Genomic DNA, 16,528 nt, shown 5'->3' on the forward strand with positions numbered 1-16,528 from the left:
TTGGCTGTAGTCGGGTTGGGTCAATTTTTATGTTTTTAAGAAAATTAACGGTATTTCTCTCTTTCATTTTTTTTCCCTACAATTAGGAGAGAATTTTCTACCCTTTTCCAACTTATAATCCGTTATTACCCTTTTATTGTGGTAGCTACAGTTTCTCGCATTATGGAGAAAATGTCTTAGGATTTATGATTTTAATTAAGTGAATAAGTTTATAAGAAATACAAAAAATAAATCTAGGTAAATCTCATATAGTTGTTTCTTTGAATAAATGAGTTTGAATTCATGGATTTCTTTTTTAAAATCGACTTAAGATATAAAGTTCATTATCCTATTAGAGATAAATAAAATTTTGATTAAAAAGTATATAAATTATTTAAAAGTATTTATAAAAATAATAAATTGTATATATAATTATAAAAATTATGTATAAAAATTATCGGTTTGGGTTTTTCCTTCGGTTTACTTTTAGTAAAACCAAAACCAAACTAAATATTATCGGTTTTTAAAAGTTCAGAACCAAACCAAAACTAACCCAAGTAAATATCGGTTTGGTTTTGTTTTTCGGTTTGGATCGATTTTTAACTAAACCGTGAACACCCTAAATGCAGGTATTAATTATGCAGGTATTAGTAATGCAGGTATTAGTTATGCAGGTATTAGTAATGTAGGTATTACTAATGCAGGTATTAGTTATGCTGGTATGAGTTATGTAGGGTTTAGTTATGCATAAATTATTTCTTTGGATGTTGGTTTGTTATATTAAAATTTAATAAATATTATATATTTCTTAAAATTAAAATATTTGTCTACAATTAAAATTAAAATATTATTTATTTAAAAAATATTAAAATATTATAATAAAAATTATATTAAAAAATTATATAAAAATATGGTTTAGAAAAGTAAAGTATTTAAGTGGGAATGATAAGGGTAATCTTGTGTCATTTTAACTTTTTATTCATGCATTAGTTATTCCATCTTCTACCCTATATAAAATAATACATAGATTCCCTCATAACTTATAGATGTAGTAGTTATGCGGGTTTCTAAATTGCAAACCAAACATTGTACTAATTTTATACATGAATAACTTACATCCTAACTAGCTACTAAACACAATATAAATATGCACAAATTAATATATGAATAAAATATTTTTTTATTAACTATTAAACATGGTATAAGTTAATGCAAAAATTAATACATGACGAAACGACCCCTAATACTTTAATTGCAGCACACCAGCACCTACCGTCTCAAGTGGGGTATTATCGAATCAATAGATTTTTTATATCAAAGAAATCAGCGAAGAGCTGGACAACCACGTCACAGTCACCACCATACCCCGATGAATTGTCAGAGACTCCATTAGCAGACTGTGAGTGTGTGTTTGTGTAGATATATAATCAAGAATTAATAGTGGCGCAGATATCTTTGAGTTCTTCAAGTTTTACAAACCCAAAGGAATTAGTTAGAAGAAGAAGTAATGGCGGAGAGTCAGTTGGTGCACCCTCCTTTAATCACCTATGTTTCAATGCTTGCTCTTCTCACTTTAGTACCCCCTTTTGTTATTCTCATGTAAGTGTTCCCTCTTTATTACTACAATCTATCAATTTCCACACATCTTATTAGAATTGTTTGTGTACTATGGGACTCTGTATCAAGAATCTCAAGATTGTACCTTTTTCTTCTTTTGTGGGTTTAATCAAGATTGCTTCTTTTGAATTATTTTAATGCATACAGCAAGAGTTTAATTTCATTTGTCAGTGACCCTTTTAGTTGAATTGAATAACTTCACTTAGGGTGAGTTTGCTGGGAAGGAAAATGTTTTCTTGGAAAATAAGTGAATTTCTTACTTATTTCTAGTGTTTGGTAAGTAAGCAAAAAAGTATTATCCCAAGAGCATTTATATGTAATCTAGCAAAATAATATGGGGTGGGAATTGGGATAGGGTGGGGAGTGGGGGTTCGGGGGTGGCGGGGCTGGGATGGTCAAGGGTTGGGGGATGGATGGGTGGGGAGGAGACAATGAACTCTGAATGTCACTCGTGGAACTTGTTTTCCCTAACTTCCTCATTTTTAAGGAACTTGTTTTCCTAGAGAAAATGTTTTAGCATTTTGAACAACCAAACATGGGAAAATTGGAAAACATTTTATGGAAAGTGTCACCTCCATACCAAACACACCCTTAGTGTTTTACTTTTCTGTGATTTGGGTCAAGGACAAAAGAAAAAGGAAAAGCTCATCAAAAGGCAAGAGATTTTTCTTAAATGAAAAATTACAGCTTGTTTTAATAATGGAGTTGCACACCTCCACTGTTCCCATTTCCTTGGTACCTGCTAAGTAACTCTGTCCACTAAGGCTTACGCAAATGAGAAAAAATAACCTAATGTTTTTGCCCCTATCGTAATTTGAACCCTTGTTCCAATGGTGATCATTCCAACTTCTTTGACCGTTAGGTCACACCCTCGGGTGCTGGGGAAACAATAGTTTCTTGTCTATGGTTCAATGCTTTCTTTCCAGAGACCATTATTAGTTTGACTACATAGACATAAGAGAATAATAATGAGACCAGGAAGTGATAATGATTCTAGTTTTAGACAAAAGCTATGCATTTAGACATGTGAAAGGATTACAGTTGGTGTGCAAAGCAAGGTTGAGAAATGGATCTGAACGACGTGAAGTTTGTTTGCTGATTTAGCTTATTACCTGCTCATTTCGTTGATTAGTCTCTTAATGAGGACATGAAATCTATGTGATTGATTTAATTTTGGAAACTCGATGCGTTACATGCAGGTGGTATACAAATGTTCATGCCGATGGTTCTGTATTGCAAACATTTAATTACCTAAAGGAGAATGGCCTGCAAGGACTAATTAACATTTGGCCAAGACCCACTGCAGTTGCGGGAAAAATAATAATTTGCTATGCTCTATTTGAGGCTGCACTTCAGCTTTTGTTGCCTGGTAAAAGGGTCGAAGGACCGATATCTCCAACTGGACACAAGCCTGTCTATAAGGTACTTGACGATAATTCTTCTGAAGATTTTCCCCGTGGTCTGTTTATTATGTGAATTCTTGAATTGCAAATGTTACTGTGGCTAGTTTAACTTGCCTTCCTGACACGGTAAAAGACTTTTCTGCAATTATTTTTCAGTTAATACACTTCAAATTTTGAAATGTGATGCTTTGCTTATTACAGGCAAATGGCATGGCAGCATATACAGTGACACTAATTACCTATCTCAGTCTTTGGTGGTAAGAAGTTCCATTCACATACTGAGGCATTTTTACTTGCTCTAGAACTCTGAAAAATTGACTCTATGGAGTGCTGTTTTGGAAAATGATACTGGTTTTCTTTGGGAATAGCAGTTTTGCACGGGAAAGTATTATGACTTCGTTTTGCTAATAACTGAAGCTAGCACAGTAGCACATAATAAATTTGGGTATAGGTCCGATTTATTAGTTTGTTTAGTTAAAATATCAATTCTTTCCCTATAGTTTGTGAACGTGCAACTTCACTATAATGGTAAGGAAAATGTTTATATTCTTTTGTGGTATTCATGTATGATGTAACTACTTGTTTGATTGTTCATGATTCACTGCCATCTTGAATATTAGTTGTGACAGCTGTGCGTCTCAAATAATTAAGTCTAGAAAATTAATCACCTTCTGGTCCTTATTTTTGCCTCCTGTTTGTCAGGTTTGGAATATTCAATCCTACAATTGTGTATGATCATCTGGGAGAGATTCTCTCCACACTAAATTTTGGAAGCTTAATCTTCTGTCTCTTATTATACATAAAAGTAAGCTTACAAAAGAATCCTTAGTAATAATATGTTTTTCTTTATACATATACCTCTCTGATACATGTTGTTGACATATACAAGGGTCATGTTGCACCATCTTCCACTGATCATGGTTCATCAGGGAACATAATAGTCGATTTCTATTGGGTAAGCATCTTTTGCAATATAAGATTCATGAAGACTATTTCTTGTTTTTCTTTGATAAGTCAAACAACCTGGTGTTGAAAGTATGCATGAAGATCACTTTACTGTCTTGACTACTTTATTCTGTCTTTTGTTTTCTCAATGAAAAATGAAATTGGTGATACTAGAAAGGCCTGATTTGAATCTTGTGCTGCAATACCCTTTTTAAGTGATCTCACAAGTCTTAATTTACTCTTTAGGGGATGGAGCTATATCCTCGCATTGGCAAACACTTTGATATCAAGGTCTTCACAAACTGCAGATTTGGCATGATATCTTGGGGAGTCCTCCCTATTACCTACTGTATAAAGCAGGTAAATGCTCTAAGGGAAGTCCTTGAAAGTGAGAATGAAGGGTATTCTATATTTTGCAGTTGTTGCTAGCCCTATTGTCTCTGGTGATGGCTAGTAATTTGGTTTCCTTAGTGAGGCAATCGAGAAAGAATAAATTTACTTGCTTTCCGTTATTAGACTTTGCCCCAGACCCCACTTGTGGGATTACACTGTATTGTTGTTGTTGTTCCGTTGTTAGACTTATAAATGCAATAGGCCCTCTGAGATAAATTGTTTTTTTTTGGTTCTTCTGTACTAGCACTATCCAGGAGAGAAAGGGAGAGGCATTATTTGAAGTACTTTCTTGTTCTTTCATCTGAGGAGCCCCAAACTGTATTCGGTTACTGTCAATATATGTACCTGTTCGATTAACATTCAATTCCATTTTTTGGAGTTTGAAAGTTCACAGCATTTTTTAATGTATGCATTTCAATTTTTGGCAGTATGAAGAATATGGGAGTCTCTCTGATTCCATGCTTGTATATACCATAGTGACGTTGGTATATGTCACAAAATTCTTTTGGTGGGAAGCAGGCTACTGGAACACCATGGATATTGCACATGACAGAGGTTTGTATTGTTTGTCCTGTTTGTTTGTTTGTCGTTTTTAGTGCCTTACCTTTGCTCTCCTGTGCTATGTTGGTTTCTTATTTCCCTACCATGAATGCAAGATATAATGTATTCTGTATCTTAATTTTGTTTTGGCAGCCGGCTTTTACATATGCTGGGGATGCTTGGTATTTCTTCCATGTATATATACTTCTCCTGGCATGTACCTTGTCAAGCATCCTGTAAATCTTGGACTTCAGGTACCTTTGACTTCCCGAAGAATCTGTCATATGTTATTTAGGTGCTAATTCATTGTCCACTGAATGTTACTTCTGATTCATTTGTACCTAAGGTTTTGACTTAGTATCTTTCTATACCAAGATTATCATTTGTAAGAACAGTTTTCGGTTAAACTATTCGTATCCAGTAGAGAATGCATTGAATTTACAAGCATTATAGAGCATCTGAATAAGCTAAAAATATAAGTATATTTTATTCTTCAAGCAGTATGGTTAACAAAAAAACAAGTGCACTTGCTTCTTTCACCATCCCTAGTCTGTTAGTTCTGTGCTTGTGATGGCCCTGACTCTTTCTTTTTCCGCAGCTTGCAATTTATATTCTAGTAGCTGGTATTCTCTGCGTATACATAAACTATGATTGTGACAGACAGAGGCAAGAGTTCCGCAGAACAAATGGCAAATGCCTTGTCTGGGGAAAGGCTCCATCGAAGGTTGGAGGATAGCATCTATGATTTACTCCCTCTGTCCCAACTTATATAATGCTCTTTTTATTTTTGTGACATCCCAAAGTGTTTGATAGCATCCTTTAATGTTATCACACTAACAAACTTTCACGATTTTCAAAAAATTAAGTTATTTAGCTATTCAACTTTTAACCTTTAATGTGATATTTTCTTTATCAAATCAGTTTTTCAATCATGATTGTATTTACTTCCACTTCCACTAATATAATATACAAGTCATTTAAACTCCATTTCTAGTCAAAATATTTTAGAATTCTCTTTTCCGTTTGCAATAATATCTGATTTGGTTTCTATTTTCCTGTAGATTGTTGCCTCATACACTACTACCACTGGTGAGACTAAAACCAGCCTTCTCCTGACATCTGGATGGTCAGTTCCTTTTGTTCGACCTTGTTAACTTTATAGGACCAAATAGTTATTCTCTTTCTGCCACCAATTTTCTTGTTTACAAGCTGTAGTCAATTGAACCACCAGTTTTGTTCTTTAAATGCTGTACCAAATTGCGCTTTCAAGGAGTGCTAAATGAGCTATAAAAAGCATGTGTAGTTCAAACAACATCTTTACCGTTTTGTTCTCATTTTTTCTTTAACTATTTGTAAAGCACTCGACCCTGAGAGTACTGTATATGTGAGATGCAACATTAAATATAAACCTCAAACATTTTGCAGGTGGGGCTTAGCGCGACACTTCCATTATGTTCCAGAAATACTAGCTTCATTTTTTTGGAGTGTGCCGGCTCTTTTCAACCATGTAAGCGTTCTCGTACACCAAATAGACAGAATCTTACATTATTATACATATCAAGAAGAAATTTAAAAATATTCTGCCTCCTCTCTTTCATTTTTGAACTGTCCACTAAGGTGCTGGAATCTAACCAATTCCTTCTCCTCCTTGCAGTTCATTCCCTACTTCTATGTAATCTATCTGACGGTCCTCCTGTTTGATCGAGCCAAAAGGGATGATGAACGGTGCAAGTCAAAGTAAATAACTCAACCTTTATTCTCACTCTTTTACAAAAGCTTGGTCTTTATGCAATTCAAAAGACAGAACCTTGTGTGCAAACAAAAGGACATTTTTATTGTTCTTAAACTTTAGAACTTAAGCGCTCTCCCTTGTCATACTTGCCACTGTTTTTCTTGACCTCTTTAAGTATAGGAATTGTGGACAATGCTTCAAATTAGGATAAGCAAGAAAAGATACATCTCTTCTCCAATAGGCAGAGATGACAAAGGGCTTTTTTAGTTTTCCGCTCCAATGTTGCTTGGATCCTCCAAAATATGCTGCCCACCCACATCGGATCTTCCAAAAATGTATTTGGAGGATCCAAGCAACATAGGAGCGGAAAACTAGCATCAAGAGACATCTTTATTGGAGGTTTCCTTGTCCGGCCCCTCATAAAAGATGTTACTATAAGATGGGCTTGTTTTGGTTAAGTGAGGGGTATAAGCAGCAAGAAGTATGAAGTTAGATCATACTAAAAGCGGTGAAAAGATTAGTGCAAGCATTCTAATGTCAATAAACAACTGGATGCTTCTTATGGTCTACCCTATAAAGATGTGTGGTCAGTTATTATTAATGTGCCCTTTCGTGGCATGCTGTGTCCATGAAATCTAGTGAGGGTGAAAGTTTGACAAAGCCTTGCTTCTCTGCAGGTATGGGAAATACTGGAAAAAGTATTGTGAAAAGGTGCCTTACCGAGTCATACCCGGAATTTACTAGTGGTTTTTGGTCTGCCAAGAATGTGATCTTCCACTGATGAATCTTGAAAGGGTGGTTGTCCCAGAGCATAGATGTTTCCCTCCCTTTTTCCAGATATTCATTCTAGGTCTTCAATAAATGCTGCTAGTATTTCAGATGTAGTATTTAGACTATTAGAATTGTTTTCTATGAAGTAAGTGTAATTGAACCAACATCCCATTTCTGTGGTTCTTTTAACACCATGAAAAAGCCAGCTTGAAATATCATTCCAATTAAAATTTGCATTAAAGCACATTTCCATAAATCTCACTTGCCCTCCCCTCTGCTCAGGAAGTATTCCAACAATAGAGAGAGTTATATGCCCTCATTGTTTTGCAACGCAAAATTCTGCTGTGTAATTACTTGAGTTGGTAAAAATTTGTCCCAGTAATATCGTTAGCCTATGTTCCAACACTTTATCTAATCTAGTATTGATCATGAGCTTTTTATCATATGGGATTAAAAAAAAAGTTTGATATAATGAAAAATCAAAATAAAATTTAGAATTATCAATTGTTAGAATTTCAAACAAGCAGCACCTTTGATCGGGCGGTTAATTTGATGTATGAGATAAATGAAGAAAATAGATCTTGCATCCATGTTCTAGACATGGAAAATGTGTTTTAAACTCTTTCTTAAAGTCAAATGCTTAAAATTTGTAGAAAAAAATAAGAGAAAGCAAGTGGTAGATAACTAACTAAACATCTACGTAATCCTATTTTCTGTCATTTTATGTGCTTTAGCCTTTAAGACATTATTATTACGAACATGCATGTATTGTTACTACAGATAGTATTCGAAATGAAATAATATGAAAATTCGTGTAACTAATGCGGATATTATTCTCCACCATATACCACCAAAAAAATACTCCTTCCGTCCCATATTAGTTATCAACATTACTAAGAATACTTGTTCCAAATACTTGTCATTTTACAAAATCAAAATGAAATTAGTTAACTTTATCTCATCTTGCCCTTAATATTAAATATTCTTGAAAGTAACCAATACTGAAGCATATTTATTAAAGAGAGATTAGAATAAATTAATAAATAAAAAAATTGATTATGATTTTCAAGAGGCGTACAACGGGAAACTTAACAAGTAATATGGGGCGGAGGGAGTAGGATTTATCCGCCATTAACTGCTCCGGCGTCTATCCAGGAAGAATCAGAAACAAGAAGCTGCAACCAGCCAAACACTCAAATTACTAATGCAAAAATGTAATACTCAAATTATTTTCAATAACTAATACACTCGACCGACCTCCAATAATTTCCAAACATGTATGCTTGGGATGAGGTATTCATTGTTGTGCTATAAGATCTGCCACGTGATTGTGATTTTATTCCGTTCTCGATCGATTCAAACAAATTATCACGCGCTCTATATTTGGGAGTGACTCATGGAAATCAGAAGCAAATAGTGGATTATTTTATACGTACTAGATTTACTTGTTTGAAGGCACATTCACTAGTGTTGAAATATGTACGGGAAACTACTGAGACCCTGTTGTTCCTTGTATATTTGAAGATAATTGCAATTACTTTAAACACAAGTGCCATGAACTCATGAAGGAATTTTATTGAAGTGATTCAAGAATCTTACGAATTTTACTAAGTCCAAAAAGGGCACAAAAGAGATCTAGAAAAGATATATAACATGTTACAAAGCATACTGGTTTTACGAAGCAAACCAGAGGAAATTATTGTTGGGAATAAAATAGCCCCGCAAAAATAATATTCACGGTATTAGTGATAAACGCGGAACACTAATTTATGGTTAAATTAGCAAGAATAAAATGCAGCAATAATGACACCAAGGTTTTACGTGGAAACCCTTCTGAATAAGGGAAAAACCACGGCCAAGAGGAGCAGCTGATATCACTATAGTAAGGAATTTTACACTGTGTAGTAACGAGTATAAATACTCCTAAGACCACTACACCCACAAAAGAAAAACACTCTTTTGATTTTTCCCACCTTACTACAATATCACTCACACTCTATTTTTCTTCACAGACTGTTTTCTTACAGTCTATGGAATACCTCACTTTGCTCTCACTCAGATGTATTGTCTGAGATTTTCTTGGTGTCCTCCAAATGAAGCTTAGAACTCTATTTATAAGCTTCAGAAAACGCGTGAACAGTAACACTGAACCGCGTGAACAGTACACCGCGTGAACAGTATCACCGCGTGAACGATGAACCGCGTGAACGATTGCAAACGATGGCGCGTTTTATACGCGTGAACGTACCACGCGTATTTACTATTCAACTGCGTGGGCCCCGCATGTCCGAGGGACCTACTCAACAATTCTCCCCCCGACGACATGGGGAAGAATGTTCTTGTGAATCACCGAGAGCTCATACCGGCTAGCTTGGAACAAACTTCAAGCTTTTGCCTTGAGACCGCCTTTGTCATCATATCACCATTTCCATCGTCGTGTGGATTTTCTTCAACCGGAATCTTTTTGTCTCCGTAGCATCACGAATCCGGTGATATCGACATCAATGTATTTTGTTCTCGCATGGTACATCGAGTTCTTGCTCAAGTCTATTGCACTGCGATGCGCGATAGACAATATACTCCATTCTTTGCAATCCAAGTTCTTGAAGGAATCTCTTGAGCCATATCATTTCTTTGCCAGCTTCAGTAGCCGCAATATACTCTGCTTCCGTTGTAGACGACGACACACTTCTGCAACTTCGACTGCCATGATATAGCTCCCCCTGAAAAAGTAAACAAATATCCGGTAGTGGATTTTACTTTATCAAGGTCACACGCCATATCGAATACGTATAGCCCTTCAAAATTATATTTGATCCTCCAAAACACAAGCATTCATCGAGCTTCCTCTTAGATACCCGAGTATCCACTTCAACGCTTCCCAATGCTTTTCCCTGGATTTTCGAGAAATGCTCGCTAACAACACCGATTGCGTGAGCAATATCGGTCGAGTGCATACCATTGCATACATCAAACTTCCGACGGCGAGAGGAATAAGGAATCTTGGCCATTCTCTCTTTTCCTCCGTTGTTGTAGGACACGTCTCTTTGCTCGGTTTCGGATGACCGGGGAGAGGTGTGCTAACCCACTTAGCATTCTTCATATTGAAGCGCTCTAGTACACGTTCTATGTACCTTTCTTGTGACAAATAAAGCTTTCTTTCATCTCTTGAACGAGTAATTCTCGTGCCCAAAATACGCTTAGCATGACCCAAGTCTTTCATTGCAAAAGACTTACTCAAGCGTTTCTTGACTCGTCAATCCTGGAAGCATTCTTGCCTACAATCAACATATCATCCACATATAGCGAGAAGGATGATAAAGTCATCATGAGAAAATCTTTGTACAAACACACGGTGATGCGAAGAAGTCTTAACGTAGCCTTGCTCCCCCATGTGACTCAAACTTCTTGTACCAGTGTCTGGGAGCTTGCTTCAATCCATATAGACTCTTCTTAAGTTTGCATACAAAATTTTCTTTACCTTTTCCCCGAAGCCCTCAGGTTGTTCCATATAAATCTCCTCTTCTAAGTCACCGTGAAGAAAAGCAGTCTTCACATCCATTTGCTCAATCTCCAAATCAAGACTAGCGATCAAACCAAGAAGCCCTCGAATGGAGGACATTTTCACGACGGGAGAAAATATTTCGTCAAAGTCAATACCTTTCCTTTGACCAAATCCCTTAACAACCAATCTAGCTTTGTATACGGGCTTGCCGTGTTCTTCGGCTTTAACTTTGAACACCCATTTGTTTTTCAAAGCTCTCATGCCCTTAGGCAATTTCACCACTCATAAGTATGGTTCTCATACGAGAGATTTCATCTCATCTTGCATGGCTTCAATCCATTGATCCTTGTGCTCATCTTCCATACGGCCTCCTCATAACATTCGGGTTCTCCCCGTCGATGAGTAATACATACTCATTAGGTGAATAACGGGAAGAAGGAACATCTTGTCTAGTAGACCTTCTAAGTGGAATATACGGCTCATCCACGACTTCATAAGTAGAAGCATCTACCTCATCAATAGCGACATCGTTATCATCATCAACATGCTGATGCGGAACATCATTCAGGCATCACCATCGTCATCGAGCCCACCAACGTCATCAACATTTGTATGAGGAACTTGATCAAGATTAACTAAGCCTTCAGAACTTGAAGATTTTATCTTCTCCGCTTTGTTAATATCTTCAATGGTTTGATCCTCCATGAAAATAACATCACGACTTCTTATGAGCTTATTATCAATTGGATCATATAGCCTGTAACCAAACTCATCAAGGCCATAACCGATGAAGATGCCTTTGCCTTGTCTTGGCAGTTAATTTTGACCTCTCATCTTTAGGCACATGTACAAAAGCTTTGCAACCAAACACTTTCAAGTGGTCATAGGAAACATCCTTGCCATACCAAACTTTGTTTGGAACATCACTTTGCAAAGCAACCGCGAGGGATAGATTAATAACATGTGCGGCGGTCAACAATGCCTCACCCCAAAGGAATTCGACAAGAACTTTGCTTGGAAAGCAAACATCTAACTCTTTCCATCAAGGTCCCGTTCATCCTCTCTGCTAAACCATTAAGGCCGAGGAGTCTTAGGAGGAGTCTTCGGTGTCGATACCTATTGCTCGCGGTATTCGTCAAACGGTCCACAATATTCACCACCGTTATCGGTACGAATACACTTGACTTCTTTCTTTTCTCTTTCAGCGAGGGCACGAAATCTGGCAAAGACACCCAACACTTGGTCTTTAGTCTTTAAGATGTAGACCCGAAAGTTTCCTTGAGCAATCATCAATAAAGGTAGCGAAGTAAAGTGCACCGCCCAAAGTCCTTGTCTTCGTTGGACCACGTAAATACGAATGCACCAACTCAAGCAACTCGTCTTTCTTGAAGGAGGATGAGACTTGAAAGAAACTCTATTTTGTTTTCCAGCCAAGCGAGTACTCACACTTTTCTAATTTAGCACTTTCGAAATTTGACAATAATTTCTTTTTGGCTAGAACATTTAGTCCTTTCTCACTAATGTGGCTAAGCCTCTTATGCCATAACGTTGAAGAGCTATTGCTCTCCTAACCGCATTCACCATATCAACACGGTGAGGCCGTAGTCCGGTATAGACCACGACGCTTTTCGCCCGAGCCACAATCATGGAACCCTTAGTGAGCTTCCACTTTCCAGCACCATTGGTGCGACATATCCCTCATCATCCAAAACACCAACGAGAGATCAAGTGCAAACGAACATCGGGTGCGTGCTTTACATTGTTTAAAACTAGTTTAGTTCTAATACTAGTTTTCAAACAAATCGTTCCAACACCAGCCACCCTAGATATAGTCTCATTACCCATGCTCAAAGTTCCAAAGTCACCCGGAGTATAGGATGAGAAAAATTCCTTCCGTGATGTCACATGAGATGCGGCACCACTATCCACAACCTAGCTTGACTCATCACAAGCAATATTTATCAGATCCGCATCAAGGATAGTAATAAGATCTTCTGTAGTGACAGCGGCAACACGATTGCCATCTTCTTTCTTTTTCCTCACTTATCTCTATTCTCCTTTTTCAAAATCCGGCGTAACTTCTTTGTGTGCCCTTTTTTCCCCGCAATGATAGCACTCAATATCTTTAAGTACCTTACCGGATTTGCTTCTATGATGTTCTCTATTTTGAGAACCACGATTCTTGCCTCTCCCCCTAGTGTCGGTCACCAAGACATCGATGAGGAGGAACCTTGAGATTTTCTTCTCATCTCTTCATTTAAAAAGGCTACTCTTGGCAAGATCCATAGAGATCACACCATCCGGAGCGAATTTGATAATGAAGTTCTAATAATTTCCCAAGAATACGGTAGGGAACCAAGTAGAAACAAGCCTTGAATTTCTTCGTCAAAGTTAATGCCCATAGCGGATCCCGAGTATTCGGTTCATGATCCCACGAAAAATATTCGGATGCGTCATTGCGGAACCATCGTGGTATTTTAAACCCAACATTTGCTTTATCAAAAACCATCTTGTTGTTACCGAGTTTTCCGAGCATACAAACTTTCAAGATGCTCCCATAAGGGTCCGAGTATGTGTCTCCCAAAATATGGTTCAACACGTTATCGTCAACCCAACGTCTAATAAAGCCGCAAACACGCCGATGCAACAAATTCCACTCTTCATCGATTTATTATCAGGCTTTTTATTTGCAAAGACAGGTTCATGAAAATTCTTGACATAGAGCAAATCTTCCATTTTGCCCTTCCAAATGGCATAATTTACGCCATTTAAAGTAACCATTCTACTAGTGTTGGCTTCCATCGTTTATCACAAATACAAATACTATTTTATTCGAAGACCAAAGTAATTCTTTTACGATGTGGAAGTTCGGTATAGATACAAAATTCATACCACGAGAGCATACTCGAACAGAACCTTGGCTACGATACCACTTGTTGGGAATAAAATAGCCCCAAAAATAATATTCACGGTATTAGTGATAAACGCGGAACACTAATTTATGGTTAAATTAGCAAGAATAAAATGCGACGATAATGACACCAAGGTTTTACGTGGAAACCCTTTCGAATAAGGGAAAAACCACGGCGCAGAGGAGCGGTGATATCACTATAGTAAGGAATTTTACAACGTGTAGTAACGAGTATAAATACTCCTAAGACCCTTCACCCACAAAAGAAAAACACTCTTTTGATTTTTCCCACCTTACTACAATATCACTCACACTCTATTTTTCTTCACGGACTATTTTCTTACTTACACGGGGGGGAATACCTCACTTTGCTCTCACTCGGATGTATTGTCCGAGATTTTCTTGGTGTCCTCCAAATGAAGCTTAGAACTCTATTTATAAGCTTCGAATGAAAACGCGTGAACGATAACAACTGAACCGCGTGAACAAGATACATCAAGCGTGAACGATGCGCCGCGTGAACGATTTTAAACGAGAAATCGCGTTTTATACGCGTGAACGGTGATGCACGCGTATTTACTATTCAACTACGAGTGGGCCCCACAACACTCCGAGGGACCTACTCAACAATTATTAGAACTAGAACTAAATCCAATATCTAGAGAATTTTTTGCGCGGAGTGCCCTTCTTTTGGGGTGGTCTTTAAATTTTGCCCCTCATATTTGTGGTCTTTAAATTATGCCCCTCATATTGCTGGTCTTTAATTTTTGCCCTTCGCGCGAGTTCGAGTTCGAACCCTCGCTCAAGCAAAAATTAAAAAAAAAATCGCAAGACAAGGGTTGAATCGCGTGTATGCGGGACCGTATACTTTTGTTAAGGAATTACAAATTTTATGCCGAACCTCTTCACGAAGGATTTCATACTCATACCTCCGAAATGATACCTTTGGTGTCAATGAGGACTTGGCATAAGTATGCGGGTCCCGACATAACTTTGATAATTTCTTCACAAAGTTATGCTTATGGTGGGGGCATACTTTTAATGGGCAAACTTTCTTCATCACAACACTTGCACATAACACAAATTGGTTCTACACTCAAGCCCCATTGTATGATCTGATCCTATTACCGATCGTGATCTTCCATGTAAGCACAATCACATTGTGAAATATATTTTAGTCGAGTGGCATGTTGAAACACCATAAATTTTCGCTTGACTCTTTCGGATTACCTAATAATTGCAAAATTTAGTTCGAATCAAGCTTTTCCGGGTTGAGAAGAAGTATGCACTTGCTCGCTTGGATTCTCCAAGAACCAATAATTTGTCTAACCATCCAATATATACGGCGAGCATAAGCTGCAACATTTGCATTAAATTGGTCAAATCCTACTCTTTGACATAGTAGGCATGGATCCACTTTATCCATAAACTTTTATGCGGACCGGCATAACTTTGTGAAGGAATTATCAAAGTTATGCGGATCCCAATTCTTGATACTTATGCCAAGTACGCCGCAAGGCATAAGTATCTTAGGGTCATGAGAATAACTTTGATAATTCCTTCACAAAGTTAAATGCGGTGGGGCATACTTTTTAATGGGCAAACTTTCTTCATCACAACACTTGCACATAACACAAATTGGTTCTACACTCAAGCCCCATTGTATGATCCTATTAACGATCAAATAGCCTTTCCATAAGCACAATCACATTGTGAAATATATTTTGGTCGAGTGGCATGTTGAAACACCATAAATTTTCGACTCTTTCGGGATTACCTAATAATTGCAAGAATTTAGTTCGAATCAAGCTTTTTCCGGTTGAGAAGAAGTATGCACTTGCTCCAGGATTCTCCAAGAACCAATAATTTGTCTAACCATCCAATATGTCCGGCCAAGCACCGTTAAATTGGTCAAATCCTACTCTTTGACATAGTAGGCATGGATCCACTTTATCCATAAACTTTTATGCGGATTACATCGAAATCTGCATAACTTTGTGAAGGAATTATCAAAGTTATCTTAGGATCCGGTGATACTTTTAGCTCTAAATCGTACCAAATTTTCTAGCAAGGCATAAGTATGCGGTCCGGCATAACTTTGGTAATTCCTTAACAAAAGTATGCGGGTCCTAAGATAAATAAATTTAAACTACGCCTTGCGAATTTTTTTTAAAATTTTGCACAACGCGTGGGTTCGAACACGAAACCTATAGGGTTAAGGAAGCCTCCTCCCTTATGAAATTTTAAAGATTTCAACATGAAAAAAAAAATTTAAAAGCATACCCCAAAGAAGACGAATTTCGCGAATTGCCCATATCTAGAGTCAGTGGGCCCAAAATATATGTGATTTTGTTATTTTTTTTTTTTTTTGGTTTGCATCTTGCGTATAATTCGAGCTAAGTAAGAGCAATAAATTCAATTGAACTCACATAAAGCGTCTTAGATTGAACACTGATCGGAATTAGTTGAACTCGCATAACTCGTCTTAGATTCAACGCTAATCGGAGCTTCTGCAGATACTTTTAATAATTTGCTGAGTTCCCTTCTTTAGCATGGCAACATTGAAAATCATATCTAAAATTAAGTGCTCAATCATTCTAGGAGATCGTACATGGTAGTCCAGAAGAGATTCCCGACAAATTATCCGTAACTGTATAAATTCTTGTGCAGAAAGAAACAAATAGCTAACTTGTATCACACATGCATTTATTTATAAACCGCGTGGTACTGCC

General features: G+C 37.2%; 1 protein-coding gene across 1 annotated transcript; it reads left to right on the top strand.

The window, feature by feature from the left end:
- Nucleotides 1–1,249: 1,249 nt before the first annotated feature.
- LOC132052688 (7-dehydrocholesterol reductase) lies at nt 1,250–7,626 on the top strand. The gene is made up of 13 exons (XM_059444339.1): nt 1,250–1,578; nt 2,796–3,018; nt 3,201–3,256; nt 3,702–3,804; nt 3,889–3,954; nt 4,191–4,304; nt 4,766–4,892; nt 5,031–5,131; nt 5,476–5,601; nt 5,939–6,003; nt 6,303–6,384; nt 6,532–6,614; nt 7,287–7,626. The coding sequence occupies exons 1-13, from the start codon at nt 1,487–1,489 to the stop codon at nt 7,351–7,353; spliced, it is 1,305 nt and encodes a 434-aa protein (XP_059300322.1). The 5' UTR covers nt 1,250–1,486; the 3' UTR covers nt 7,354–7,626.
- Nucleotides 7,627–16,528: the final 8,902 nt, after the last annotated feature.

Source organism: Lycium ferocissimum, chromosome 4 (genome assembly GCF_029784015.1).
Source record: "Lycium ferocissimum isolate CSIRO_LF1 chromosome 4, AGI_CSIRO_Lferr_CH_V1, whole genome shotgun sequence".
NCBI lineage: Eukaryota > Viridiplantae > Streptophyta > Magnoliopsida > Solanales > Solanaceae > Lycium > Lycium ferocissimum.

Coding starts and splice junctions, on each gene's coding strand:
- LOC132052688 (XM_059444339.1), top strand. CDS start 1,487: ATGGCGGAGAGTCAGTTGGTGCACCCTCCTTTAATCACCTATGTTTCA. Junction 3,805..3,888: donor GTCTCTTATTATACATAAAA/GTAAGCTTACAA, acceptor GACATATACAAG/GGTCATGTTGCACCATCTTC. Junction 5,132..5,475: donor CTGTAAATCTTGGACTTCAG/GTACCTTTGACT, acceptor CTTTTTCCGCAG/CTTGCAATTTATATTCTAGT.